General features: G+C 31.5%; 13 protein-coding genes across 13 annotated transcripts; 6 read left to right on the top strand and 7 right to left on the bottom strand.

Moving 5' to 3' along the window:
* Window positions 1–682: 682 nt before the first annotated feature.
* On the top strand, window positions 683–1,481 carry PPL_07702 (uncharacterized protein; the record flags this gene model as incomplete). Its single annotated transcript, XM_020578536.1, has 2 exons — window positions 683–749; window positions 817–1,481. 2 exons carry the CDS (start codon window positions 683–685, stop codon window positions 1,479–1,481), a joined length of 732 nt encoding a protein of 243 aa, XP_020431405.1.
* A 759-nt stretch (window positions 1,482–2,240) lies between these two features.
* On the top strand, window positions 2,241–5,926 carry spc97 (tubulin gamma complex associated family protein; the record flags this gene model as incomplete). Its single annotated transcript, XM_020578535.1, has 6 exons — window positions 2,241–2,780; window positions 2,862–3,308; window positions 3,370–3,506; window positions 3,611–4,808; window positions 4,886–4,978; window positions 5,081–5,926. The coding sequence occupies 6 exons, from the start codon at window positions 2,241–2,243 to the stop codon at window positions 5,924–5,926; spliced, it is 3,261 nt and encodes a 1,086-aa protein (XP_020431404.1).
* Window positions 5,927–6,126: 200 nt separating this feature from the next.
* PPL_07700 (putative transmembrane protein) lies at window positions 6,127–6,984 on the bottom strand (the record flags this gene model as incomplete). Its single annotated transcript, XM_020578534.1, has 1 exon — window positions 6,127–6,984. One exon carries the CDS (start codon window positions 6,982–6,984, stop codon window positions 6,127–6,129), a length of 858 nt encoding a protein of 285 aa, XP_020431403.1.
* Window positions 6,985–8,029: 1,045 nt separating this feature from the next.
* Window positions 8,030–9,124, top strand: PPL_07699 (uncharacterized protein; the record flags this gene model as incomplete). Its single annotated transcript, XM_020578533.1, has 1 exon — window positions 8,030–9,124. One exon carries the CDS (start codon window positions 8,030–8,032, stop codon window positions 9,122–9,124), a length of 1,095 nt encoding a protein of 364 aa, XP_020431402.1.
* Window positions 9,125–9,355: 231 nt separating this feature from the next.
* PPL_07698 (uncharacterized protein) lies at window positions 9,356–10,522 on the bottom strand (the record flags this gene model as incomplete). Its single annotated transcript, XM_020578532.1, has 2 exons — window positions 9,356–9,553; window positions 9,638–10,522. The coding sequence occupies 2 exons, from the start codon at window positions 10,520–10,522 to the stop codon at window positions 9,356–9,358; spliced, it is 1,083 nt and encodes a 360-aa protein (XP_020431401.1).
* Window positions 10,523–11,153: 631 nt separating this feature from the next.
* Window positions 11,154–12,418, bottom strand: PPL_07697 (metallophosphoesterase family protein; the record flags this gene model as incomplete). The annotated part of the gene is made up of 4 exons (XM_020578531.1): window positions 11,154–11,413; window positions 11,492–11,856; window positions 11,910–11,947; window positions 12,263–12,418. 4 exons carry the CDS (start codon window positions 12,416–12,418, stop codon window positions 11,154–11,156), a joined length of 819 nt encoding a protein of 272 aa, XP_020431400.1.
* A 690-nt stretch (window positions 12,419–13,108) lies between these two features.
* PPL_07696 (FNIP repeat-containing protein) lies at window positions 13,109–15,200 on the bottom strand (the record flags this gene model as incomplete). Its single annotated transcript, XM_020578530.1, has 3 exons — window positions 13,109–13,172; window positions 13,454–14,792; window positions 14,873–15,200. The coding sequence occupies 3 exons, from the start codon at window positions 15,198–15,200 to the stop codon at window positions 13,109–13,111; spliced, it is 1,731 nt and encodes a 576-aa protein (XP_020431399.1).
* A 212-nt stretch (window positions 15,201–15,412) lies between these two features.
* Window positions 15,413–18,640, bottom strand: PPL_07695 (uncharacterized protein; the record flags this gene model as incomplete). Its single annotated transcript, XM_020578529.1, has 2 exons — window positions 15,413–18,144; window positions 18,277–18,640. 2 exons carry the CDS (start codon window positions 18,638–18,640, stop codon window positions 15,413–15,415), a joined length of 3,096 nt encoding a protein of 1,031 aa, XP_020431398.1.
* Window positions 18,641–19,520: 880 nt separating this feature from the next.
* Window positions 19,521–20,567, top strand: gtf2a2 (transcription initiation factor IIA gamma chain; the record flags this gene model as incomplete). The annotated part of the gene is made up of 4 exons (XM_020578528.1): window positions 19,521–19,528; window positions 20,031–20,205; window positions 20,280–20,330; window positions 20,406–20,567. 4 exons carry the CDS (start codon window positions 19,521–19,523, stop codon window positions 20,565–20,567), a joined length of 396 nt encoding a protein of 131 aa, XP_020431397.1.
* A 649-nt stretch (window positions 20,568–21,216) lies between these two features.
* fpgt (fucose-1-phosphate guanylyltransferase) lies at window positions 21,217–23,122 on the top strand (the record flags this gene model as incomplete). Its single annotated transcript, XM_020578527.1, has 4 exons — window positions 21,217–21,325; window positions 21,404–21,814; window positions 21,917–22,262; window positions 22,333–23,122. The coding sequence occupies 4 exons, from the start codon at window positions 21,217–21,219 to the stop codon at window positions 23,120–23,122; spliced, it is 1,656 nt and encodes a 551-aa protein (XP_020431396.1).
* A 259-nt stretch (window positions 23,123–23,381) lies between these two features.
* On the bottom strand, window positions 23,382–23,720 carry PPL_07692 (uncharacterized protein; the record flags this gene model as incomplete). The annotated part of the gene is made up of 2 exons (XM_020578526.1): window positions 23,382–23,620; window positions 23,693–23,720. 2 exons carry the CDS (start codon window positions 23,718–23,720, stop codon window positions 23,382–23,384), a joined length of 267 nt encoding a protein of 88 aa, XP_020431395.1.
* A 410-nt stretch (window positions 23,721–24,130) lies between these two features.
* On the bottom strand, window positions 24,131–25,658 carry PPL_07691 (NADH:flavin oxidoreductase/NADH oxidase; the record flags this gene model as incomplete). Its single annotated transcript, XM_020578525.1, has 4 exons — window positions 24,131–24,218; window positions 24,310–25,013; window positions 25,095–25,305; window positions 25,426–25,658. 4 exons carry the CDS (start codon window positions 25,656–25,658, stop codon window positions 24,131–24,133), a joined length of 1,236 nt encoding a protein of 411 aa, XP_020431394.1.
* Window positions 25,659–26,206: 548 nt separating this feature from the next.
* Window positions 26,207–27,328, top strand: PPL_07690 (uncharacterized protein; the record flags this gene model as incomplete). The annotated part of the gene is made up of 4 exons (XM_020578524.1): window positions 26,207–26,390; window positions 26,449–26,653; window positions 26,715–26,814; window positions 26,879–27,328. 4 exons carry the CDS (start codon window positions 26,207–26,209, stop codon window positions 27,326–27,328), a joined length of 939 nt encoding a protein of 312 aa, XP_020431393.1.
* Between the last annotated feature and the right edge of the window lie 32 nt (window positions 27,329–27,360).

Genomic DNA, 27,360 nt, shown 5'->3' with positions numbered 1-27,360 from the left:
TCCGAATGTTGTTTTTCATTTATTATATTATTTTTACACATTATTAATTATTTTTTTTTAAAATCATATTAAAACAATTTTAATGGTGTTACTCATATGTTGATAACTATTAAAAAGCATTGTATATTAAAAAAACAAAATTTTCAAATTAGTAGGTGGATATTCAATAGAATAGGAGGAGTGTAGGTGTCTATTATGTATTGTATACACAAGTTCAACAATATGTTGTTTTATTAATTTTTTTTTTTTTAAAAAATTACCTACTAGTACTTATTTATTGTTTATACTCCAAAGTTTTTTTATTTTTTTAAATTTAATTTCCTTGTGTTACTTTTCCAACAGTCAAACTCATAGTTCACTGTCTGACTTGTCATTTAAAACTGTATCCTAAAATTAAAAGATAATTTCCATTATTATTATTACTGTCATTTAAAATTAATAAAATCATTTAGTTTTAATAACTCCAAATTATTTAATTTCTATAATTATCTATATCATTCCAAAATATTGTAATAAAATAAATATTGAAAAACAAAAATGTAAATATTAGATAATTATTTTGAACCTATTTTCTTTAATATAAATATAAATACTAATTAAAACTTTACTTATCTCTTTGTATTTTAAAAAATGAATATATCTAGATATCTAAATTTATTTTTGAAATTAAAACTAAAAAATCATGTCATCTGTACATCCAGGAGATAAACCAGCAACTGCATCAACAGTTTCTTCAAATATTGAACAAAGTAAATATTAAAAAAATAAAATTTGTTTGGCCTAAAAACAAAAAAAACTAATCATTATTATCTATAGGTTTAAAGAGAACTGGAGAAGAACTTGAAAAAGATACAAAAAAAGTAAGAACTGAAGGAGAAAGTTTCATCAATGAAGTTGGTAAACAAATCTCAGAGGCACATGATCAAGCGTTGGAATCGACAAAGGAAGCTTTAGAGTCAACCAAAGAAGCTATCCAGTCTGGTGTCGAATATGTTCACAATAGTTTGCAACCGGTCATCGATAAGAGCAAAGAGTTTAGCGAGAATCTCCAGAAGAGTGTTGTCGACAGCTACAACGCCACCGTTCGCAAGACAGAGGAATTCAGAAAGGAGATTGCAGAGAAGGCTGCCACAATGATTGCAACCGCTGAGCACAAAGCATCGGAGATGGGTGAGTCGTTGAAGCACACTCTCGAAGGTGCAATGGGTGACGCCAAGGAATCGGCCAAGACCACTGAGAAGACTCTCGAGAACAAGGCCGAGGAACTCAAGGACGATGCATCCAAGAAGTCAGAGGAGCTAAAGGAGGGTGCACAAGATCTCAAGAACAAAGCTGAAGAGAAAGCGGAAGAAGTCGGCAAGAAGTTAGAGGAAGCCAAGAATGACGCCGCAGAAGTAATCGAAGAGAAAACAGAGGAACTAAAAGATGCTTCCAACGGTAAGAAGAAAGGTAGAGGTCGTCCAAAGAAATCTGCAAAGTAAAAAGTTAAAAAAAACATAAACAAAACAAAATAAAATAAACAACTAAATAATAATGTGGTTTGTTAAACTTATTAATTTATTTATTTAAATATCTTTTGTTATAATATATAATATCTGATGATTGAGCTTGATCTGATTATTGCATTTAATAAAATGAAAACTCTTGGAATTGAACCGGTGTTGGTTGTTGGTAAGATTGAAAGGCTCTTGTGTGTATGGCTTTCAGGTCTACCAATCTGTCTTCTATGTGAAGTTTACTGAGTGATATTGATGTACGTTCCAAACATTCCAATGGGAATTCTACCAATCCAGCCAAGCAGTATCGATAACTTGATTTTGCTTCTTTTTCTGATTGGCGGTAGCTACTCTTTCGGATTCCTGAATACATCGAAATCAATTACTCGTTACTTTATCAAGCTCAACCATCAGATACTATTAAAATTAAATAAATTAATTGTAAGTTTAACTATTACTATTACTACTAATATTATTCTTTTCTACTTTTTAATGAACACTTTTTTTTGTTTTGGTGATCCAGGTCTTGAAATTAAATTTATCCAAAAAAAATAAAATAAAAAAATAAAAAAAATAAAAAAAAAAGACAAAATTTTTTTTGGTTGGATGATCATTGGTGGGGTAAAATTCATTCGCGCCAAAAATCAATGAAAAGTTTGTTAAAACAAAAAAGTTAATTTTAAATAATTAACAGTCATTCAAATATCTTTTTTTAAAATAACTGTATATTATGATCGTTCAAATATGATCAATAATCTAAATAATATTACAATGTTGAATAATACAACTTTAGATAGTAACAATAATACAACAGTTACTTCATCATCAAATAATACAACCAATAATAGTAGTAATAATATAACTGTAATCTATAGTAGTAAACAACAACAACAGCAACAACAACAACAACAATATAATCAAAACAATCAACAAAGTAGCTTTCAAAAACAGCAACAACAACAGAATAAAAATAATAAACAAACTGTGAATGATAATTTTAGTGATGATAGTGATGATGACAATGACGATGACGATAACAGTGGTGAACAAAATAAGAATGTATTCAACCTATCACCTAGAACTTTAAAGAAACTTGGTGAACTGTCATTGCAAACCAATATGACATCTACACAACTACCATGGTTATCACGACTACAACACAATGCAAAGAAACGTGCAGTTCCAATCGCAAAGCTACCTGTTTGGTGTAACTCAAGACCATTCCTAAACAATGGATATCTTTCAAACAATGGTTTATTATTCGATTCTAAAACAGCTAAACCTGTAAATATAACAAACATAATAATAGTTGTAGTAGTAAGATATATATATCATATTTACTAACACTTATAACTTATTCAACAGTCAAATAGTAGTACTAATATTAGTACTCAACAACAACAACAATCGAATGCCGGTGGTCTGGATGGATTGACTACGTTGGATCAAGAGTACTATCTATTGGAGGATCTGCTGTATGTTATGATCGGCTTGGAGGGAAAGTATATTCATGTGGGACAGCGCAAACCCGATAGAGATACCGGTTTGGTAGCGTTTGAACTTCGTCCACTCGTTCGATTCGAAGTAAGCAATCCAGCGGTCGATTCATCGATGTCACATCTCATCAACAGAATACTCCCGCTTGCCAGCTACTACACCTATATCGCTGACTTTATCGATAGTCGTCAACACTTTGAATGGGGTATAGTCAATCACTCACTCTGCGAATCCATCTCTGAACTCATTAAAGACTACCATCTCTTAATCGCACAAATGGAATCACAATTAAGATCAAGACAACTTTCATTACAAGTAAGTTACTTACCTATTAACTATTGAATTTATAATTAATCAACTATCTTATTTTTTCCAGAGACTATGGTTCTATATTCAACCAACAATGAAAATATTTGAAAGACTTTATATTATATGTGAAGAGTGTACAAAGTTGAATTTACATGGTGCTCAAATTCTAAATCTTTTATTGAATAGTATGGCTAGTTATGGAAGGTAAATATATGTTATTATATAACATTCAAATCTCAAATTTAAACATGATACATACATGTTAACTAACTAACTGTTGTTTTTTTTGTTGTTTTTATAACGATTAGTGATCCAAAAACCAATGATTTTTATAAGTTTTTAATACAAAAGACAAGTAAACCATTCTTGGTGATGTTGGAATCATGGATCTATAGAGGTGTTGTTAATGATCCACATTGTGAATTCATGATCGAGGAGAATATCGATTTGGTGAAGGAGAATATCAATAGAGACTATAACGATGCGTATTGGGACCTGCGGTACACTCTCCAAGAGAAACAGATTCCCAAGTTCCTAGAGCGTGAAAAAACAAAGATTCTACTGACCGGAAAGTATTTAAATGTCATTAGAGAGTGTGGTCATTCCATAGAGTTTGTAGATGAGGGTAAACCATTCTTTGTTGATGATGATGATGATGATAATCAACAAACTTCATCATCATCAACTTCAACCACACTTCAATACTCTGCCAATGAGAAACACTATCTAGAGAGAATAGAACGTGCCTATGACTTTGCATCGTCAAAGCTGCTGACACTGATGAACGAGCGACAATTGATGGACCGTTTGAAATCGTTGAAATACTACTTCCTGCTTAGTAAAGGTGACTTTTTCTCGCATTTCATGGAGATAACAGCAGAGGAGTTGAGCAAACCACTGTCCGAGATTTCGATTATCAAGATGAATTCACTGCTACAGCTGTCACTAAGAACATCGTCCATCGAGAAGGATTCATTCAAAGACGACCTAGAGTGCGAATTCCAATCTATTACACTACACGAACAACTCCTAAAGATCATACATATCGACGATAGGAATATAATTGATCAGAAGAATCAAGAACAACTAATGAATCAAAGACAAAACGCAAACTCAACATCAACATCATCGTCGTCAATAGCAAAACAAATTCAACAACAACAGAGAATTCAAAAGGAACTGTTGGGAAGAGATTCATTGGCTTTTAACTATAAGGTTATTTGGCCATTGTCTTTGGTTATCAATAGAAAGTCGCTGGTGAAATATCAAATTATATTCAGACATCTCTTCCTCTGTAAGCATGTAGAGAAGCTGCTGTGTAACACTTGGAATCAGCATCAAGAATCGAGAAGAGCATTCAACAACAAACCTGCACTCGCAGCTCTCATGTCATTCTCTCACTTCCCACGCCACAGAATGATTCATTTCCTTCAGAATCTAGAGTACTACATGATGTTAGAAGTTATTGAACCAAATTGGATAAAGATGAGACAATCTATTAAAAATGTAACTATATATACTTTTAATTATAAAATTAAACAAACAAACAAACTAATTACTTTTTTTACTTAAATATACTATAGTCTAAAACAGTAGATGAAGTTATTAAAGTACATGATGACTTTTTAGAGACATGTCTGGCGGAGTGTATGTTAACCGATACTAGATTAGTTACTGTATGTATATATAATTTGAAAATTAAAAGATGTAGATAGATAGGTTAGTAGAGTTTAAACACATTGTATACTAATATTCAGTATTTAATATCAAAATTATAGTTGTTAATGAAATTCATGACTTTATGTATTATTTTCTGTGATTTCAATACAAAGATGGTGTTGGAAGAGAATCAATTCGATATCAATGCAGTAAAGAAAACGATACAGAGTTTCGAGACTAAATTCCACAAGATTCTAAAGCTATTGATTGATACATTAAAGACATTCTCTACCACCGAATCAAATAGACATATGATACATTTAATTAGACGATTAGATTACAACGGCTACTATTCATCTTATTTCGATCAGCAACATCAACAACAACTACAACATCAAATACAATTACAACAACAGCTACACTCAATGAATAGTACAAGATCTAGCGCTACAACTAGTTTAAATAGTAATAACAATAGTTCTATAAAAAGACAACCACAGCAACAACAACAACAACAACAATCATCACCTTCATCTACAATAAAAAGACAACAACAAACTCAACAAACACAACCACAACCACAACAACAAGTAGTAAACCCAAATAATATATCAAATTTATCTAATACTTCATATTTAAATACATCCAATCTTAATAATATATCACAAACCAATAATAATATTTCTATGATATCCAAACCGATTCCCAACTTTCCAAATTCAAACAATAATACAGCACCAGCACCAACAACAACTACAACAACAAAGTTTATACCAAAGAATTTAGAAGAATTGTTAATTAGACCATCAACTACTCAACAACAACAACAAAGACCACAACCAGTAATGACTTCAACAACTACAACAACATCATATACAACACCTACATCAACCAAATCACCAGATGCTAAAGACTTTGCTCAAAGACTGTTAGAAATTAGAAATCCAAAGAAATCGACGCAGTAATTTGAAATAACAATAAATATTAATTTAAATTGTAAATATAATCATATGACAGGTGTTTAAGTGTAAAAGTGAATGAATAAATGATAATATTCTATTGATAAGAGTATTCTATTATAGATTTTTTTTTAATATGGTACAATTAAAATAGAATATATTATTATTTATTTATTTATTATTATTATTGTCGATCGGTTTTTTGTTTAGAAAAGTAATGCCAAAACAACAACAGCAACAAATGCAATCATTGATGGAACAATGTTGAATGCGTTGTTAGAGGTTGGATAACTATCACATGGGTAAAGAGTACGATGGAGATCGGTGGTAGCACAGGCATCGTTCATACCTGCACATTGACCTTCAGAGATCTTATAGATTGGTTGACTGACGTTACCGGATGGGTCATCCAATGGGAAGTTGTAAGCACAGAGGAAAGCAGCGTATTTGTTGGCACAGTTGGTGTCGTTGTTCTGGAAAACCAATGGGTTCTTGAGGTTGGCAGCAAAGGTGGCGGCGACGGAATCATCGATAGTCTCAGCGGTTTGACCGACTGGAATCGAAACGACGTGCTCGTTGACCCACTTACCACAGAAAGTGAGATCGTCAGCGAGAACGGCTTGACGGTCCTCGACTGGAGTGTCGCATTTCTCGGCGATCTTAATGGTGGAGCATGAGAACCAGTTGGACGATGAGAACACTTGGAGTGTACATTTGTCACAGGTGATATCTGGCATTGTGACGACAGCCTTGAAAGTGCTGACGGCATTTGGATTGACGGCTGGTGCGACTTGGTTGACGACGGTGGTGAAGGAGGTTCCTCCGGCTGGATCGATACTGATGGTCAATGGACCGGTACCGTCACCGGCAACGACCTTCCAGGTCAAAGTTGCTGGCTGACCCTTACAGTAGGTGGCAACTGGTGCAGTGGCTGGAGTTCCACCACCGCATGGTGATGTCTTTGATGGATTGGTATTCCATGAGACTGGATTGGTCAACACTGCATGTGAAGATACCAATGAAATTGTCATGAGACAAACTAATGCTAATGCTACAATTCTCATTTCTATATTGTTATTGTTATTATTGTAAATCTAAAAATCTAAATATCTGATTGTTTTTTTTTTTCGAATTATATAAATCTGAATTTTGATTTGATTTGATTTTCCAAATTTAATTTGATTATTATACAAAATTGAGTGAAAGAATAAAAAAATATGGAATAAATAAACAGATAGACAGATAAACTATTATAAATAACTACAAATAGAATCTGAATATTGATTTTTGTGGTGTGTGTTGTGTTTTGCAAAAGTGGGAAATGTTTATTATGATTGCATTTAACACACCTTTATGAAAAAAAATTGAATCAAAAAAAAAAATAAAAAAAAATAAAAAAAATTGAAAAAAAACCCAATTTTCATCTCATCATCTTGAATGGGCATAATTCTGTTGATTACAACTCATCCAAGGGCGCCTACAAATTTCTTTTAAACGATTACGAGATTGATTTCTGTGGGGTATGAAAATCGAAAAAATTGTGCAAAAATCAAAACCCTTTCAAAAAAAACAAAAACTGCAAAAAATTAATTTTATTCAAATTTGTATATCATCATTGTTGTAAGTGTGCAAACTCCGATACTTGCAAGATCTTTTTTGTTTTTAAAACAGATTTTTATAAATTTTATTTTATTAATAAAATTAAGTAATAAAATGATGATGTTTTCAATCCTGAAGGGATAAATGGGTTTCGATTTGGTTTTCCAAGTTTCTTTGATTATTTTTAGTTTCATGATTTAATTACTTTTTATCTAATTTCATGAACTTTGATTAATTTGTTTTGAACCAAATCTATCACAAAATTAATAAAAGATGATATATCAAAATACTTTGTTATAAATTGATGCACATTTTTTTTTTTTTTTTTAAGAGATTATTAATTCTTGAAATAGATATTAATTTCATATCTAAATTAACTAATTTTTGTTTGTTTTGATTGGAATCGGAATACATTGATTTTCTGATTAATATCCTAGTTTTTATACTTAAAAACAAAAACAGATTATTTAAAAAATAAAATTTTTTTTTTCTGATGTGCAGATAACCAGAATGGAATTAAATAAATTTAGATTAGTTTTTAATAATTTTGTTTTGAATAGTTTAATATTTAAAAAAGTATCAGAGATTTCAAAACAAATAGGAAAAAGACCTCTATTAGGATGGAGCGAAGTCAAATCATCACCTTACTACTTGGCAGGTAATGGTTATATTTCTCAATTGATAGATTATTTAAGCACCAAACGTTTGTTTGATATCGAAGGAGTTGCCAGAGTTCTTAAGAATGCCTTGAAAGGTCGTTGTGACATTGGAACCTTTCAATACCTGTTTGGCCTTTTAGATGTACAAGAGAGAATCACTCATTGTTTTGACTACCTAAGCGAAGCGGACAGTGATGATTTCGAAATTGGCGAGAATAAAATTAGACAAATCAACTCGATACTCGAGACCGCTTCAAAACTAGGTCGGTTGGATATCATCAAGTATCTGTTGGAAGCAGTTGTCATTCCAGAGTACAAAGAGGGTGGATCGCAATTCCGTTGGGATTTAGAGCGCGCCGTATCATACTCTGCGAAATCCAATGATATCGAGCTACTAAAGTTTATGATAGAGAAAAGTAATAATTCGATCGCACCGTTTTTCTATACGATGCACGAGCGTCCCAACGTATTCGACAAGGTTGCATCCGTTGGAAATATCAAAATGATTGAATATTTGGTTGAGTGTCGAATGGAAGATTTGTCGGAAAGCAATATGCTTAGAGAATCAATTAGAGCAGGCCAACAAGATTTTGTTCGTCATCTACTCGCAAACAACTCTTATGGACATATAATAGGTGATTTTGAAATACTTCACTATGCAATTAGATACAATCAATTTGAAATTCTCAAGATGCTCAACCAAGAGTACGGAATGAAAGAGTTCTATAAGTATGATATGAATTATGCCGCTGACAATGCAAATATTGAAATGCTCAGTTGGCTCAGTCAAAACAGTTCGTGCCAGTGCTCACCCAGTGCAATGGATACCGCCGCTAGAAACGGCCAATTTCACATTGTCCAATGGTTGCATAATAATCGTACAGAAGGATGTACAGCTGTATGTTTTATTAATATCTACTTATCATTCTATTGTTATACATACTAATCATTAAAAATAAACTTAGGAAGCAATGGATTATGCTGTGCAATGCAATAAAATCGACATTGTAAAGTGGCTTCATGAAAATAGAACAGAAGGATGTACACCTAAGGCATTGGTATATGCAAAAGCAAATGAAAATAGAGAGATAATTCAATGGTTGCTCGAAAATAGAACAGAAGTTCAATAAAATAAAAGATATTATTAAATTAAAAAATATAGGTAAATTTATTGAATCTACTGATCAATTTCAATTGTATTGTTAACTGGCAATGATGCTGGTGATAATTGTTGAAAAACTGGTTGTTCTACTACTTGTTGTACAACTGCTACTTGCTGTTGTTGTTGTTGAGGGATTTGTTCTGAACGTGGTTGTCTTGGTTGCTGTTGAATACCTTCAGGAGATAAAATAAATTGGTGTTTACTCTTTTTAACCTAAACCATTTTTAATAATATTAGTATTTTGAAATATTAATATACGATTCTTTGCTTAAATTAAAGTGATAAGAAGATACATACAATTTTGTTGAATTTCTTATTTAAAAGTAAATCTAATTTATCATGTTGAATCTTGATGACCTTGGCACGAACCTCATCGAATGGCACAACCGATCCAGCAGGATACTCTGCTAATACTTTATTGATCTCCTTGCGCCAGTCAAGATAATTAATATTCTGTGATTGGTGTTTCTCTTTCTTGTGATGATGTTTATTATGCTTCTTGTGATGATGTTTCTCTTTCTCTTCATTTTCAACTTCCACCTCTACATTATCATCATCATCATGATTTGTTTCTTCTTTATCGTGTTTATGGTGATGGTGATGGTGTTTATGATTATGGTGATGATGTTTATGATGATGATGATGATGTTTCTTTTCATGACAATTATCTTTACTATTATTACTATTATTAATATTATTAACAATATGATAGTTATCTATTTCATTATTTCTTTCTGTTTCCAACTCCAATGCAACCTTCTCAGCATCATTAATCGACTTATTATCCTTTTGAACGTCTTTCTCTGCTCTTCGTTCTGCTTTACGCTCGGTACGTTCTTGTTTCTTCTCTGAACGTTCGTGTTTCTTCTCAGCCCTGTCGAGTGCTTTTTCAACTTTTTTGAGAATCTTTTCCTCTACCTTGGCACTCTTTTCCGTCTTCTTTTGCTCCTTTTTCAACAACTTGGCACTCTTTTTCTCTTCACGCTTCTCTTTTCTCTCTACATAGTCAACCAGTTTCTCAATGGTACCAGGTGCCAAATAGATATCTTTTGCTTGAGCATTCTGTACAACACTAGAAACTGAATTTACAAGACTATTTACATTATCATTGGTTTGTTGTTGTTGTGATTGTGGTTGTGGTTGATTATTAACATTCTCTTCAATTTTATTTGTTGGTGACATTTTCTATTTAAATTAATTACAAATTATTATTATTATTATTGTTATTACAAATTCTTATTTTTATTTATACAAAGATATATTTAATTTAAGTGATTATGTATGTTTTCCTATTTTTGTTTTAAAATAGATTTATAAATTTCATTTGTACAAAAAATCAAATATTTAAGAAAAGTTTTCTTTGGTCCGCAAGAATGATCGGATTTACTTTTTTCTCTGAATAAAAAAAATGTTATAACCCCTATTTTAATACCTCCCCAAATACAAAAATTAATTATTAGTATAACCGTATGTTCAATATTATTTATTTTTTAAGTAACTACTTTCTTTCTTTGTATAATATATGCATAGTCGATTAATTAAAATGTTGTCTCCTAAGATCTTAATTTATTTATGACAGATAAAAAAAAAACAAAAATTGAACGAACCTATAAACTTTATAACTATTTTCAATTATTGTTTGCTTTTTTATTAATGATGAGATGATCATTTTTATGTTTTTTGGATATTTTCTCGATTGGTTGAACAGGTGGTATCAAATAATCAAAATAACCTTTTGTTAAAAATATTTCATCTAACACATTGTTTTCGTTTTCTATGAATTGCCAATGTAGAGTTGTTTCATTGATAAAGTTTAGTGTCCAAATCCTGTCGATAAAGATCTGACACCTGATGACCAGTTGGGTTGTGGTTGCCAAGTCTTGGAGAGTTCTTCTTTTTGAGTGCCACCAGTGCCAACCACCAAATATAGCGGTGCTTTCGGATTACTGTATTCACCAACAACTTGATTACTATATACACACAGCGTTCTCTCATAGGAATGTGTGTGTCCAGATAAATATACATCTACATTGTACACTTGTAAAAGATGTTCTATACTTTTTACATAACCGTCTAAAAAATAGATATTATTTTTAGATATCAGTTATTTTGTTTGTTGGCCGGTCTTTTTAATTTATATATATTCATTACCTTTCATAGTATTACACCATCGATGTTCAAGACTACAATAGATTGGTCGATGTCCAAATACCACTATCCATGAAGTAGGGTTGTTTTCTCTAAATGTCTTTAGATCGTTTTTCAACCATTCATATTGTTGTGATCCAACAGAATAATCTTGCTCTGAAGAAACGGATACGAAATGAACACCATTGTAGTTAAAAGAATACCATGTCAAACCCTCTTTTGAACCTGGCATAGCGAATGTCTGTCTATAGGTAACACCAACAAGACTGAATAGATCGTGATTACCAATTACAGTCATATAAGGAATTCTTGTAGATATAGGTTCAATTGCTGCTAAGAATTCATTCCAAACCGTTTGATTTCCATTTCTACAATATAAAAATTTATTATTTAAAATTAAAATTATCATATTATAACTTACATTAAATGTTCATCAGTTTCTGTAATATCAGCATATGCCTTTAATTATATAAATTAAAAATTAATTAGTTTTTTTTCCAGTAGATTCCAAAAATATTTAAGGATTTTTAAAAACTTACAATATCACCAAGATGAACCGTAAATGATAATTGATCTATTCTTTTTTTAATGTTTTGAATGGTAAGATCAGAACCTCCACCATATCCCATGTCACCAAATGTTGCGAAAGTGAATGGTTTAAAAGTTGCTTCGTTTTTGGTTGTTGTGAAGTTATAGAGCGAACCCCAATTACCTGATCTATCTCCTACGGCATAGAAATAAGTTGTCAATGGTTCCAGGACCACTTAAAATTACTGTGTTTGAGAATCCATTCCAGCCTGGTTCCTTAAATTCATCATTGAATGCTGTTTTTATTTCTCTAGTTACATTGTCAACAGGATTGAATGGTGTTTTAGAATACTGTATAACTGGCTCATTTCCTACGCTATCCATATACCAAGATATGCACATTTCGTCTTCATGTCCAGTAAACGAAAGTTTTACACCCAAAGGAACCGAATTCGCATTAATATAAACCAAAAGTAGAAATATCAAAAAAAAGAAGTTTTATTTATTTTCATCATTATAGTTCATTCATTTATTGTTTAGTTATAATAATATCGATAGTTATTATTAAAGTGAGCATTTTTTTATTTATTTATTAATTATAGTTTGTATATTATTCGCCAACAATTATACCAATCAAATAATTTATCTGATAAAAAAATTAAGTAGAAACTACAACATTTGTTGTAAAAATGTTTTAAGACAATCAGTAACAGTGTGGTTAATAAAACAGTACATATTTGGGTTAATTTTGAAAATAGTATGAGGTAAGTAAATATTTATTAAATATTTTTATTTTTTGGGTGGGAGAAGAAACTAATAGAATTATTAAGAATCTTTTGTTGTTGGAGTTTTAGTTTAGTTTCTTAAAGAAGTCAGTTGGAAACATTATTCTAAGGTTGATCTTTATTTAGGAGACTTATTCAACGAACCGTACTAGTTTTGTTAATGAGTCAAGCTTTTATTGGTTGGTGACAAAAATATGTTTAAATTCTAGATTGTGTGGTGAAATTAAGATGAAGTTGGAAAACGAACTAATGTTTTAAATTTACAGGATTTATTCATAATAATTAAGAATAAATAAAAAGTAGATACTTAAGTTTTAACATATGATTTTGCCGATTTTGAATGCTGATAAAAATATTTAATAGAAGTAAATCTAGGATAATAATGATAGTAAAAATAGTATGGATCTATCGATTTTATTTTTATAATTACTTTCAAAATAGAGTTGATCCAGCATTTAAGGATTCATTTCTAGAACTAACAAAAAATAGAAATGTGTCATTTATTATTTTCAAATAAGTTGAATATGCAGGTATCAATGAAAAGACCTTGATATATTTGAAGTGTGGTCCTCATGATTTTATTTTTATTAATTCTATTAATCTTTTGATCTATTCACCATGAGGAGATTTATTTTTTATACTGTCAATTAACTTATCTCTATCATTATACTCTGATTTATGAAATATCGATGCAATGAAACTATAGTATGTTTGACCAAAAACAATAAAATACTGATCATCAAGCTTTCTAATACAAAGTGATTTGGTTGGTGTAGTGCTGAACTTGTTCTTGTTGAATAGCATAGGTGATGGTAAATACAATTTTGGAAGAGTTAACTTTTGAATTGATGATGGTAGAATGTTTTTACGAAGTTTGATTTCACAATCCATACTAATCTTCAAGTGTTCAAGAGTACTTGGTATGAGTTTGGAGCGTGTGAAACAATCTAGCATAGGAACCTTGAGAACCTTCACTGAAGAGGGAATCGAATGTTCATTTTCAAAGAGTTTTTGATTGGTATATCCGAAATTGACAAACTCCACACCGTTTGGTATCGGACGGATTTTAGATCGATCGACTTTCTCACCATTGATATACCTTGACGAATAATAGGTTTGAAGCTTAAGCTTTTTGATGTCCAAGTTCTCGAGAGATTCCAATTTGAATGCACAAACTTCAAGTGTTTCAAAGTGATAGCGTGAGCGATCTGGGAAGATTTCATCGATATCATATTGAGCTTGGCTAATACTCAAATGTTTGATCGATGGAGGCATTGCCGAGAACAATCTCGATGGTGCGCTAATGAAAAGTTTCTCCACTGATGATGGAATACAACCAAGATCGATTTGTGTATCCTTTGGCAACTCATATGATGCCTTTAAATAGATTTTCAATACTTTGAGATTCGGAAGCGATTTGATATGTGGAATCCAAGATAGTCGTGCACAATCCAAAGTGTGAAGAGTTTTTGGAAGTACACCTTCGCTGATAGGTGTGTCGACACCATAGTACTCTAGAACTTCAAGATTCGGTGGTAATGATCCTACTTTAAATTGTTGATCGTAAATCCTACCTCGCAAACTCAGTACTTTAAGGGACGCCGGCAATACTCCAGGTTCGAATGGCTGATTGAACTCATCGTCGAAAATCAATTTCTCTAGGGTGTCTGGCAATACTCCAGGTTCCAGAGGTTGATTGTAAAGATGGCAGAACTTTAACTTTTTTAGTGCTGATGGTAAACAATCTTTGAACAGCGGTTGATTAAAGATTTTACGGAATGAAATCGATTTCAGTTTGGTTGGAAGTGGAGAATCCGGATACAAATCTCTACATCCATTCAACTTGGTAACATTTGAATTCGATATCAATCGGTAGAGGTGTTCCAAATCACTTTTCCCTATCATTATCTCTTCTGGTTCGTATCTTCTACCTTGTAGAAGAATGATTTTATTTATATTTGATTGAATAGCATTCATTGTTCTTAATTTATCTAAATTTTTAAAAATAAAATGATATAAATTTAATTAGAATAATATTATTATTATTATTTAAATGATAATAAATAGTTACCAGGTGAAATTATATAATCACACTTTAATTCGTTAGTATCATCTTCTTTACCAAATAACAATGTACAATTATTCTTTTGGTTGATCGCATTGTTGATTAATAATTGATATGAGTTTAAAAAGATACGATTTGATGATTGTTGATCAATCAAATTCATGTGATCGAATCTGAACTTTAAATATCTTTCTCTATCTTTGAACCATCTTTTACAAACCAAACTGAAAAAGATCTTATCTATATTGTTTGAGAGATATTCAACAATTTTGTTTAACAAAACATGTGAAAAATTTACTAATTTGTGTGATTCATTATTATTTATATCATTCATTGATTATTAGACTAAAGAATAAGTTTTTTTTGCAAAAACAAATTATCCTAAGTTTGGAATGAAGCCCTGAAAAAACAAAAAAAAATTCTCCATAAAATCTATTTTTTTTTCAGATCGTGATTCTAGATTTTTCTTTTAATATTCAGAAATATAATTTATTTTATTTATTTATTTTAAATTGGATATTATAACTATTTATTATTATTTATAAATTAATAATCTTCTCTTTGCATATCGTCTTCGTGATCCTCATGTAATCTATGATGAGCTTCATTTCTCTCTTCTAGTAAAATATGTCCTGGTTGTTGTTTACCTTGGATCGATCTCCTCTTGATGACACAGTAGACGAGTAAACCAATACCGACGGTGGCCAGCGAAGAGACTGAAATGATCACTGCAATGGCTGCATTTGAAAGGCCGAGAGAGAAGGTCGATGGCTTCAATCTGGTGGCATTCTTACAGACTTCTGCCCATCCTGATTTCGGATCGGAAACAGAGAATTGAAGGAATTTCCAGGTTTCTGTGGCAACCATATTGTTCGATGGGTTGACACGTTGAGCACCAGTTGGAACACGTTGAGTCGCTGGGTTGTTTGGATATTGCCAACCGGATGGATACCAGCTGAATACGAGTGTTCCGTTATTGGCAGTCCATTGGTCGACAGGCACTCCCGAGAATGTCGGTCTTGGATTACTGAATTTCGATTGTTTGACAAAGTTGGTAAAGTTGTAGATGATGTCGGTTCCGATTTTACCGTCAAAGTTCAAACTTCCCAGACCATAGACAAATGGATTGACGTAGAGTGGCTGTCCGAACCAACTGAACGGTGAACCATTGTTTGAGAAAACACTGTAGCCTTGTCCCATTGTATCGGTATAGCATATCATAATGTTGTTAGAGTAGTTGCCATCTGGATAGATGATCTGGAACGACTCTGCCTTGTTGACGGAATCATACTTCCATTGGACGTAGACCTTCTGGCTGAATGTGACACCGGTGGAATTAGAAAGATCACGTTCAATCTCAATGTTTGCGTTGAATGCAGGTGGTAGTGTTGGTTGAATAGTATCGATTGGTTTCGCCATAAAGTTACGTGTTGGCAATGTCATGATTTGACTGAGATTGGCAGTGGTGTTTGACTTGACACAGTTGGTAGCGGGCTGATAGATACTTGCATTCTGAATGCCAGTGTTGAAAGTCATCCACTCAATGTAGACAGAGAAATTACGGATTGAAGTGGAGGTGTTTGGATCTACAAGTTTGTAGTCTGCGCTCATACGATATGGAATGTATTGTCCAGGTGATAAAACTCTCCAGTAGTAATAGAAATCAGTGTTTTGTGCATAGGTCTTGTTATCTATAACATCGAAATAGTCACCGGATGAAATAGCAGATTTCCAAATACCAATGTTATAACCATCGATTCTTGTAAAGTTGACAAATGAAGTGGCACCAAATTTCGGTCCACGAACAAGATAACGAATGGATTCAGTATATTTATCATTCATTACCACGGAACTAAGATTATAGGAGGTGCATGCAGCTCCACTCTTATAGGTGAAAGTTCCAGTGGTGCTGTTGGTCGAGTTGGTAATGATGGCAACATCATAGGGACCGCCAAACTTGCCAACGGCAGCATAGTAGCTACTGTTGGAAATGAATGTCTCATTGTAGTAGTAGGTGGCACCGACATCACCAAAGTTAACATATACGGTTGAATTGTATTGCGATGGAATCGTTGGATAACAATTGGATTGCGAGATGTTCAAATAATTGTTTGGCATTGCTTGTGGTGTGAAGATGTATATGTCCCATTTGTCTTTACCTTTGATGTCTCCGCTGGAGTAGGCAGACTCAATTGCAAGTGGAATGGAGGTGTCTGGACCGACTCCATAACGTCCCAAGAACGACCAGCCTGGTGCAACCATATACATTGTCAAATTGTAGGTGTAAGGATAGTTTGGCTCGGCAACAGTAGCGGTATAAACATCGGCATCGATCGATCTGTAGACAGAACGACTGACGAATGTCCAGTTGAATTTTACGAGTTCATGGAGTACACGGTAAACAATGTTTCTACGAATGTCAGAGGTGAATGGATTTGGAACATCAGAAGTACTACAATCAAGAGTGAATGTATTGAATGAAAAGGTTGCTTTGGTCGAAGTCAACAGAGTGATGACGTCACCACCACTCGAATGATCTTGTTCAATCGATTCGTAGTTTTGCTTGAAATCGGCATTCCAAACGATGGAATTGACTTCGAGACCTTGCATCTCCTCTTCGAGTACCAAACTGAAACCAAATGGCAGTCCGGTGATGTTGGTTGGCGACGGTCCCAGTGTCTTGTTGGGTGACATGGCGAATGGATTGAATCCACCGGATGCGACAACCGGACAATTTGCTGGGATGGTGTAGATCGATACCTGTTGGTCTTTCGACTCGATCCAGTCGATCCAATCGATTTCAGAGTTACCGCTGCTAACGGTACTGTTGTCACGTACAAAACTGGAGGACATTGTCAAACGCACTGGATAACGTGCTGAGGTGTCTAGATAGAATGTCTTTGTTTGATTCACCACGGTGGTAATACTCTTGGTTTCGATGGTTATCTTTGAAGTGTTGGCATCACCCACGAATGACTGGAGCTGTGTGGTATCTCGCACTTGGAATGTACAGCTTGGTATAGTGGCAGTACTATCGGTAACATTGGTAAAACTACAGCTAACAGTAAGATTATATGGATCGGCAGTGCAAACGGTTGAAATGTTAAGTGTGGTTACATTGACACCTTTAAGACAAACACCGTTACTCACTGATTGGACATTAGTTACATTGACATTGTTATCAACTGTTACTTTAGTTGTTGCATTGGTAACTGAAGATGAAATAGTTTGGTTTTGGAACAATGAACAATTAATACCTCTATCAATTGTTGTGAAATCTAAGTAGAAAAAAAAAATGGAAAGAAATGGAAAAATGGAAATGAAGGGAAGAAAATTAATAAGTGTTTTGTTTTTTTTTTTTTTTTGGAATTCCATATTAAATTTAATTTATGATTGAATATTCTACTTACTGATAAAATTAAAAGTTGCATCACCAATTAGAGATGGAATCATCATGAATGATGGAAGGAACAGTTGATGTGTAACATCGGTGTAGGCATTGCAATTCGATTGGTTTCTGGTATCATACATATAGAGTGTGTTCTTTGCGATATCGAAAATGGTGATGTTACCAGCTTCGAATCTGGCCAACTTTAATTTACCATTGGAATACTCCTTGTGTGAGATGGTATAACCATTCTCATAGTTGGAATAAGCTATAAACGTTGAATAGGTATCACCAAAACTCTTTGGAAACGTAAGTTGTCCAAAACTCGCTACGACAAACAGTAACAGCAGCGACACCGTTATCACTGCCCAATTTATTCTTGACATATTTGTTTTTATTTTTCACAATATTATAAATATATTTTTATTAACAATTATAAAGATAAAAAAAAACAAATAAATAAACAAACAAAACAAATATATGAGAGAATATAATTATAAAAACAATTAAACAAATAAATATATTTAGTTTATTTATTTATTAAAATTGTTAATTTAAATTTAAAAGAAATTAAATTATTTTTAACTTTTTTTCTTAATTGGATCAATCAAATTCAATTGATTTAAAAAATAAATAAAGTTTAAAACCTATGGTGTTTTCAATTATAGCAATTATTTAATGTGATCAATAGGTGAATGTAAATGTAAATGTTTGTTCATCACCTTTAATTTTATACAAACACACACACCACACAAACACACAAACACATAATCAATTACTACACTAACAAACACACCATTATTTTTTTAATTTGTTATTGTTGAATGTGTTAGCTAGTGGTGACAATGTGTACTGCTAACTAATGCAATTGATTACAGATTAAAAAAAAAAAAAAAAAGAATTAGCACATTAAATTTGATTGAAAATGTTGTAGCTGTTGCCTGCCTACATCAAACACACACATTTCTCCATATTATATCAATGATCATATAATAGTAAACATGGCAATCAGCTACCACTGCAGTAATAGAGTAGGCTATACTGTTCTACGTTGTTCTTCAATTGAGATTCATTTTCTGATAGTCAATATTGTTATAACAACACACCACTATTTTATATAATCAAAGATGTTAATTATATAACTGAGTGGTTTTATGACACTCTAACCTCTGTTTCTAGTATTTTGGTTGAGAACTTTGAAGCTTTTTGAGGTAAACTTTAAGTTATTGAAAAAAATAGCATAAAGTTATACAGTTTTATAATAAAATGATGTTGTTTTTGCCTCCCATTTTATAAGTGTTATATTCGAATTCTTTAATAGGTTGTTAGAAATAATAATAAGAATTTTTAAATATAATAATAATAAAAAGAGATTTGATTTATGTTGTTCGAAAGAAATATTATGCATAAACACTGTTAACTTTCTATAATTAATTACTATTGATTGATTGAATATATAGTTAAAAGTACAAAACAAAAAAAGGCTAGTCTGATCTGTTATAACAAAAGATAATTATTTGTTCTTACTAGTCAGCCACAACTTAGAGTGAAATAATAAATTGTATAATTGTATAAAATGTTTAATTGAACTTAGAGATATACAGTCAAAAATAAAAAAATAAAAAAAATAAATAGGATTTTTAAATTATTTTTTTAAAAATAATGAAATTTTTTTGATGGTCCATCCCCACCTCACACATTTAAATTAATTAATAACATATTTAAATAAGTAGTCTACTACTAGTAATCATAATATTATTGTTTCTAAAAAAAAAGACAACAACAAATCAATAAAGAAGAAAGAATGCAACAACAACACAAGATGAGATATTACGAACTCTACAGGAGATCTACCATCGGTGAAGCACTGACAGATACACTCGATGAATTGGTGACCAATCAATATATAAGTCAGCAACTCTACGATAAAGTTTTATTACAATTCGATAAAGTATGTGATCAAATGTACACGAAAACTAAATTAAAAACAAAAACTAATAATATTATTTGTTGTTGTTGTTTTAGTCTATAAATGAAGCATTAGCAGACACAGTTAAATCAAAAGCATCTTTTAAGGTTTGTTTGTTCTATAAAAATGACAAATTTATAAATATGTATGGTTGTGATACTAATTGTTTTTGCTTTATATAGGGAGATTTACACACTTACAGATTCTGTGATAATGTATGGACATTCATCTTGGAAAATGCAGAGTTCAAAACAGAAAATGAAACAATCAAGGTCGATAACGTAAAGATTGTTGCTTGTGATGCTAATATCTCAAATGAAAAAGACAAGAAAGACGAGAAATAATCTATTCATTCGATTTATTATAATTATATGATATCATTATTATTATTATTATTATATATTTTTTACAAAGTTACAATGTAATTAATCAATTAATAGAAAGTTAAAAGAAGTTAAAAGTTAATAGTTAGAATGTCACAGAAACAACAACAAACAACAACAACAAAACAAACAACAAAAGAAAAGTAAAATACAAAAAAAACAAAAAAAAAAAGAAAAGAAAAGAGAATGATAAATAGATATAGATAAAGAAAGAACAAGAACAAGAATAAGAGCAGAGTTTCAACATTTACACCAGTATTATTAATTTAATACAAAGAAAAAGAAAAAGAAAGAAAAAGACAAAGAAACAATGTCTTATAAAATCATGTAGAGAGAGAGTACTTTGGCATTAACTATTAAGAACATGTCTGACCAAAGATAATTGATTTTACTCTCCAAAATCGAATTAGAATATTAATAAATAACAACAACAACAAGTGTATATATTTATAAATCAGATCATTATTGCTTAATTTATTTTGATTTAATTTAACTTTTTATGTTAATGGGGTGGTGTTGCATACTTTTAAGGTGTTGATTTTTCATTGAGTTTAATTTATAGTTAATAAGTATTCTTTAAATAGAAAAGATAGATAATATTGATAATTAAATGGAATTAGGATTCAGTGATGATGAAACTGTATTGTCATATTATAGATCAGTACAAGAAAGGAAAACAAATAGATATAAATCATTGTTAGGTGATCATGTATCTGACGGTATGTTACTAAAGTTAAATAAAGAAAAAAAAACATTTAGTTTTATAAATATAAATGTGTTATTAATAATCATAAAAGAATTAAAAAAGACATTCTTTGATGTCATTGTTATTACAGCGATAGATGAACTTCAGAAACAACACTATGAGAGAATGATTGCTGAGAAGAGACAATCTCATTTGATTCCTTCGTTTGTAGAGTACTTTGTCATTGCAGATCCAATCGGTGAGAAGATAGGTTGTGGTGGTTCCACTCTCTATGTACTATCAGAGTTACAACGATTGCTGACTGTTGACGACCATCGACTTTCAAAATCAAAGATATTACTCCTGCATGCCGGTGGTTATTCAAAGCGACTACCGAATCACTCGACCAGTGGAAAGATATTTGCATCGCTACCATTCTCTTTGGCGCCGAACGGCGTTGCTCTGACGATGTTGGAGATGAAGATTATAATTCTCATTGATTTCCCAGTGAGTATGAATCCCGGTATCTTCTTGGCGTGTTCCGACGACATTGAGTTGTTCGAGTCGAGCGGCATCGAGCTAAGGTCGCCTGGCTTCACTGCGCTAGCACATCCTGGAACCATAGATGTCGGAACCGGTCACGGTATTTTCATTCTTGAGAACAACGAGTGCTATACACCAAACCGATCGAATCAATGTGTAAGATACCTCCACAAACCAACCAAACAAAAGATGCAGCTGGAAAACGCAATAATGCCAGATCAGCAGGTTCTGTTGGACAGTTGCTATTTCTTTGATCATGCAACCACCGAGATATTCCTTCGATACTACCGAGAGAACTCACCGATTCAATGTGAAATCGATGCCTACAGTGATTTCCTTCAGCCACTAGGATCGAATTCCAAACCCGATTACTTTGAAAATAAGAATAATGTTTCAATTTATAAACCAATGATTTCAGTTGAAAGAGAGTAAGTTTTATATAAATTTCAATTATTGTTAATATACTCATTGAACTAATAATTCTTATTAATATAATAGAAAGTTATTCAATTTATTAAAGAATTGTAATCTAAGTGCACTACCATTGAATCCATCTTGTTTTATTCATATTGGAACTTGTCATGAATATATTGAACATTTCACAGTGAATTTTCCAAAGATTGGTGCTAAAAGAATCATCTACAGTCATCAAAATGGTGAGAGAAAAGATGATATATCACTAGCTACCAATTCCTGTTTAATACACTGTTTGATGAATAAGGGACAATACAAAATAGAGGAATCGACAGTCATTGAGTATTGTCTATTCAATAACATCAATATTTCAATTGGAAAGCGTTGTATTTTAGCAGATTTAGATTTGGATTCATTCAGACAAGACAAGAAATCAGAGGGAGTCGACAATATTGTTATTCCATCAAATACATTCATTCAAACGCTATCACTAACGGGTAATCGTTATGTCACAATTATATTTGGTGTAGACGATAGTCTGAAAGCAACTTCCAATCCAACAATATTTGGTCAACCAATGACAAAGCTACTATGTCAGGAAAAACGATTAACTGAACAACAGATTTGGACAGATGAAGAGTCAAGAAAATCACCATCGCTATGGACAGCCGCGATTTACCCAGTGTGTAGCTATCCATTGCAATCGTTCCTCACATCTTACCGATTGCTCCTACAGCCAAACAACGACTTTGACTACACCAAACTAAACTCTAACAAACTCTATTCTTTAGAATCATGTTTATCGGAAAAGGATTTACAATCACAAGCAACTCATAGAATAAATTTAACAAACTCAATTGCCAAATTAATTTAAATAAATAAATAAAAATTAAATGTTTATTAAAAAAAATAATAATGATAATCGAACTCTGATTTCTCTATTCATACTGTTTCATTGGTCTTCCTCTTGCTTTCAAAACTGGACATTCTTTTGTTATTACTTTAAATGATGTAACTCCTCAGCATTCTCTCTAGAAATTAAGATTCAAAATATAAAATAAATAAATAAATTAAAAGTTTATTAAATATTATTAAATTTGGTTAAAATTGTTAATTTAGAAATAACAATTAGATTATGGTTTAAGTTCGTCAGCTCTTGGTTGGTTTGAGAGATTTGGTTGTTCCTGGAGATGATCGAACTCTGATTTCTCTGGAGTTTTGTTCTTATGCATCATTTCAGAGGCTTTTTCTTTGGTTACATTATAACCCTCTTTTATTTTCTCTCCAGCTTTATTACTGACCTCCTTTGTCTTTTCCCAACCCGTGTGGATTGCTTCCTTCGACTTGTTGATTGCATTATGCATGAATCCCTCTATATTAATGTTTTATGTAAATTTAACTATTAATAAATAAATAAATATTTATTATTTAAATATTATCTTACCTTCACCAGAATTTTGTGGATTATTCATTTTTTTTTTTTCTAAGAATCTGTTTAATAAATTAAATGATATTGAAAAAATTAACTTTGTGATAGAATCTTGTAAATAAATAATTTTTATAAATTAATTAAATAAAAAATTTAAATTAATAATACATATTAAAAAATACTAAAGTAATTACTTAAAAGTAAAAAAATCCTATTTTGGAATTATTCTTTTTTTGGTAAAAAAAAAGGATACGTGGTAAAAACAAGGATACGAATTAAAATGTAGTGTTAAAAAAAAAATTAATAAATTACTCTTTCGAATTTATTAAAATATTAGAAACTAGTTGTGTGGTTAATTTCAGGTAGATTTTGTTATTATTTTGTGTTGTTGTTGATCTATCTATTAAGGACCAATTATAATATTTATCAGTATTGTTTTTTTTTTGTTTTCTTTTAACGATACTTTGCCATATTATATTGTAATGCATAATCTACTTCCAATCCAATAGAATGTGCTGCGTGTAATGGCCAAAATGGATCTCTTTTAATATATTAAAATAAAAATGAAAATAAAAATAAATTAGATATGAGAAATGAACTAAATTTATATATAAATAAAAACGTAAATATACCTGAGGAATGGACGAGCCATCATTACTATATCAGCTCTTTGTTCATCGATGACGGACATTGCTTCCTCTGGAGTATTGATGAGTCCAACCGCCGAAGTAATCAATCCTGGAATAGCCTTCTTGATTCCCTCTGCAAATGGAACTTGGTAGAGTGGTCCGAACGCTATTTTCTGGTTGTGGCTGTTTCCACCCGACGAACAATCGAGAATATCTACATCCAACTCATGGAGGTGACGCGCCAGTGCAATCGAGTCATCGAGATGCCAACCGTCAGCTACCCACTCCTCGCAACTGATACGCACTAGCAGCAGCTTCTTCCACACAGCTCTCACCGCCTTGACGATATCGAGCAGCAGTTTGATTCTACCGAGGAACGATCCACCGTATTGATCCGTACGTTTATTGGAGGTTGGCGACAAGAACGAATCAATGAGATATCCATGAGCACCGTGAATTTCAACGGCATCGAATCCAGCTTTTTCACAACGAATGGCGGCATCTACAAACGCCTGAACTACAGACTGTATCTCCTCTACAGTCAGCTCATGGGGAACAAGATGCTCGCCATCCCAAGCCAGTGGGGAAGCGCCATCCAAATTTGTCCATCCTGAATTTTCAACAGTACTAGGCATTCTTCCATTCTCTAGGAACGGTGGAATAGTCGATGCTTTTCTACCTGCGTGTGCAATTTGCATTGTTGTCAACTATCATCATCATTATTATATTATTAAGATTAATATTGTATTGTTTACTATTTTCAACAACTTTAAACAAACTTAACTTACACATTTAAAAGTATGTACGAAATCATTGATACGTTTGAGTGGGGCGATTTGTTCATCACACCAGATACCACTGTCGAATGGTGAGATTCTACCATTGGCAACGACTGCCGATGCTTCAAATATTATCATAGAAGCACCACCTTTTGCAAATGAACCTAAATGTACTAAATGCCAATCATTCATAGCACCATCTATACAAGAGTATTGACACCTATTATTATATTACAATATATTATATATCAACAATTGTTTGTATACAATGATCTATAGAATAGATTTCAATCTATTAAATATATATATATATATATATATATATAGTTCAAAAATTTACATTGGTGAAACAACGATTCTATTCTTCAAAGTGGTATCTTTGATTGTAAGAGGTTGGAATAGCTTTGGAACTACTTTCTTACAAGTCTCTGGATCGACTGTGAAAGAAAGACTGTCCACTGGTAATCCACTGCTAGACTTGGTCAGAGGTTTATTTGGTTTCGCACACTCTTTCGTTGGTACACCTGGACTCTGATAGTTTGTTGGCATTGCATAGGGATATTTAAATTCCATTTTTATTATCTATGCTCTCTTCACTATTCTATTTTATTAACAACAAAACTATACTCTTTATTAAAAAGAAATCAATAAAAATAATAAATTAAATGATATATGTTAACACAAATCTAATAAAGTGTTCTTTAATTAAATTATTATTTGTGAACATCATCATTTTCACCTGATTGTTTTTTCATTTTTTTTTTGTTTTGGCGAAATCATTGTTTTTCACCTGCAGGTGATTGGTATGGAGTAGATCAAAAAAAAAAAGTTATTTTTATTTATTTATTTCAATTTTTTTTTAAAATTAAAAATAATAAAACAAAAATAAAAATAATATTGAATGACAAGTTCAACTTTTAGTATTCAAAAATAAATTCATAACCCCTTTTTAGATTTTTAATCCTTTTTTGTTCATAGAGATTATACGAATCCCAATTAAATAAAAATAAATAATGAATTTTACATTTTTAAATATTTTATTAAGTTATATTCTTTGAGAGAATTAAAATAATCCATTTTATAAATAATTGTTTTTTATTATCTTATAAGAATAACAAAGAATGACAAGTTTTGTACACAGTAAATCAAGAGATGGACCAATTAAATCTACTCATCACTCCAATGTAGATATTAATAAGATAACAACAGTTCCAATTTCAAAGACAAACCTTCAAACACAGAATATCACTGTTTTAGATTCAAAAGAAACAATTGAAAATGGATTTAAAGTCTGTATTATTATATGTAAATAATTTAATTTTTAATTTACTAATAATTGTTTGCTGAATTCTTTAGACAATAGCAGAGAGTTTATCTGCACCAATATTTGATAAAGAATCAAACCAATTTACTGGTTTATTGGATATCCGTCATTTCTTGGGATATATTCTTTATAAATTGCCTGTTCCTCACTCGGGTACTCAAGAAAAGAAGATCTACTTGAAGGAACTTGATAAATACCCGTTTAATGTATTGGATATTAATTCTAATATTTTAGAATTATTAAAGTATGTAATCTATTAAATAACTTTTTTAGAATACCCTTTTATTAATACTTTTAATATTTAGATATTTCAATTCTGGAGTACACTCTGCTTTTATTTTAAATGAAAAGAAACAGATTGAAATGATTTCTCAACTATCTTTAATAAGATGGATGTTGGCAAATGTAAGTTGTTTATCTATTTAATTAAAATATTTAAAATCAATATTAATTTAAACTATTTATTTAGATTGATGATTTAAAGATTGGAAATGATAAGATTAAAGATCTTTTCCACGGAGAACAACAACATAAATTCTCTAAAGTACATTCCATTTTGAATACTAAATCAGTGGTAGAAGCATTGAGAGAGTTGTACGTTCAGAATATCTATGGTATGCCAATCCTAGATGAAAATAAGAATATCGTTGGAAATATCTCTATCGTGGATATCAAGGAAGCAAATGATAATTTGGATAAATTGATCCTACCCCTTAAGATCTACTTTAAGGAACGTCCAATCTATTCAATCTCTGAGAATAGCACTTTTAAAGAACTCTTACAGATCTTTGATAGCAAACAGATACATCGTATCTATTTAATGGAGGAGAACAAACCAATTGGAATCATCACTATCACTGATGTTCTTAGCATGCTCTATCAACATTTACACTACAGAGCAAACACAGCTCAAATTTAAAAAGATAATAATTTCTATCTTTAAATCTCAAC

The sequence above is a fragment of the Heterostelium album genome (genome assembly GCF_000004825.1).
Source record: "Heterostelium album PN500 unplaced genomic scaffold PPL_scaffold8, whole genome shotgun sequence".
NCBI classification, from domain to species: Eukaryota; Evosea; class Eumycetozoa; order Acytosteliales; family Acytosteliaceae; genus Heterostelium; species Heterostelium album.
Note: the sequence above shows the minus strand (reverse complement) of the source record. Positions and strands in the feature narration are given on the sequence as shown.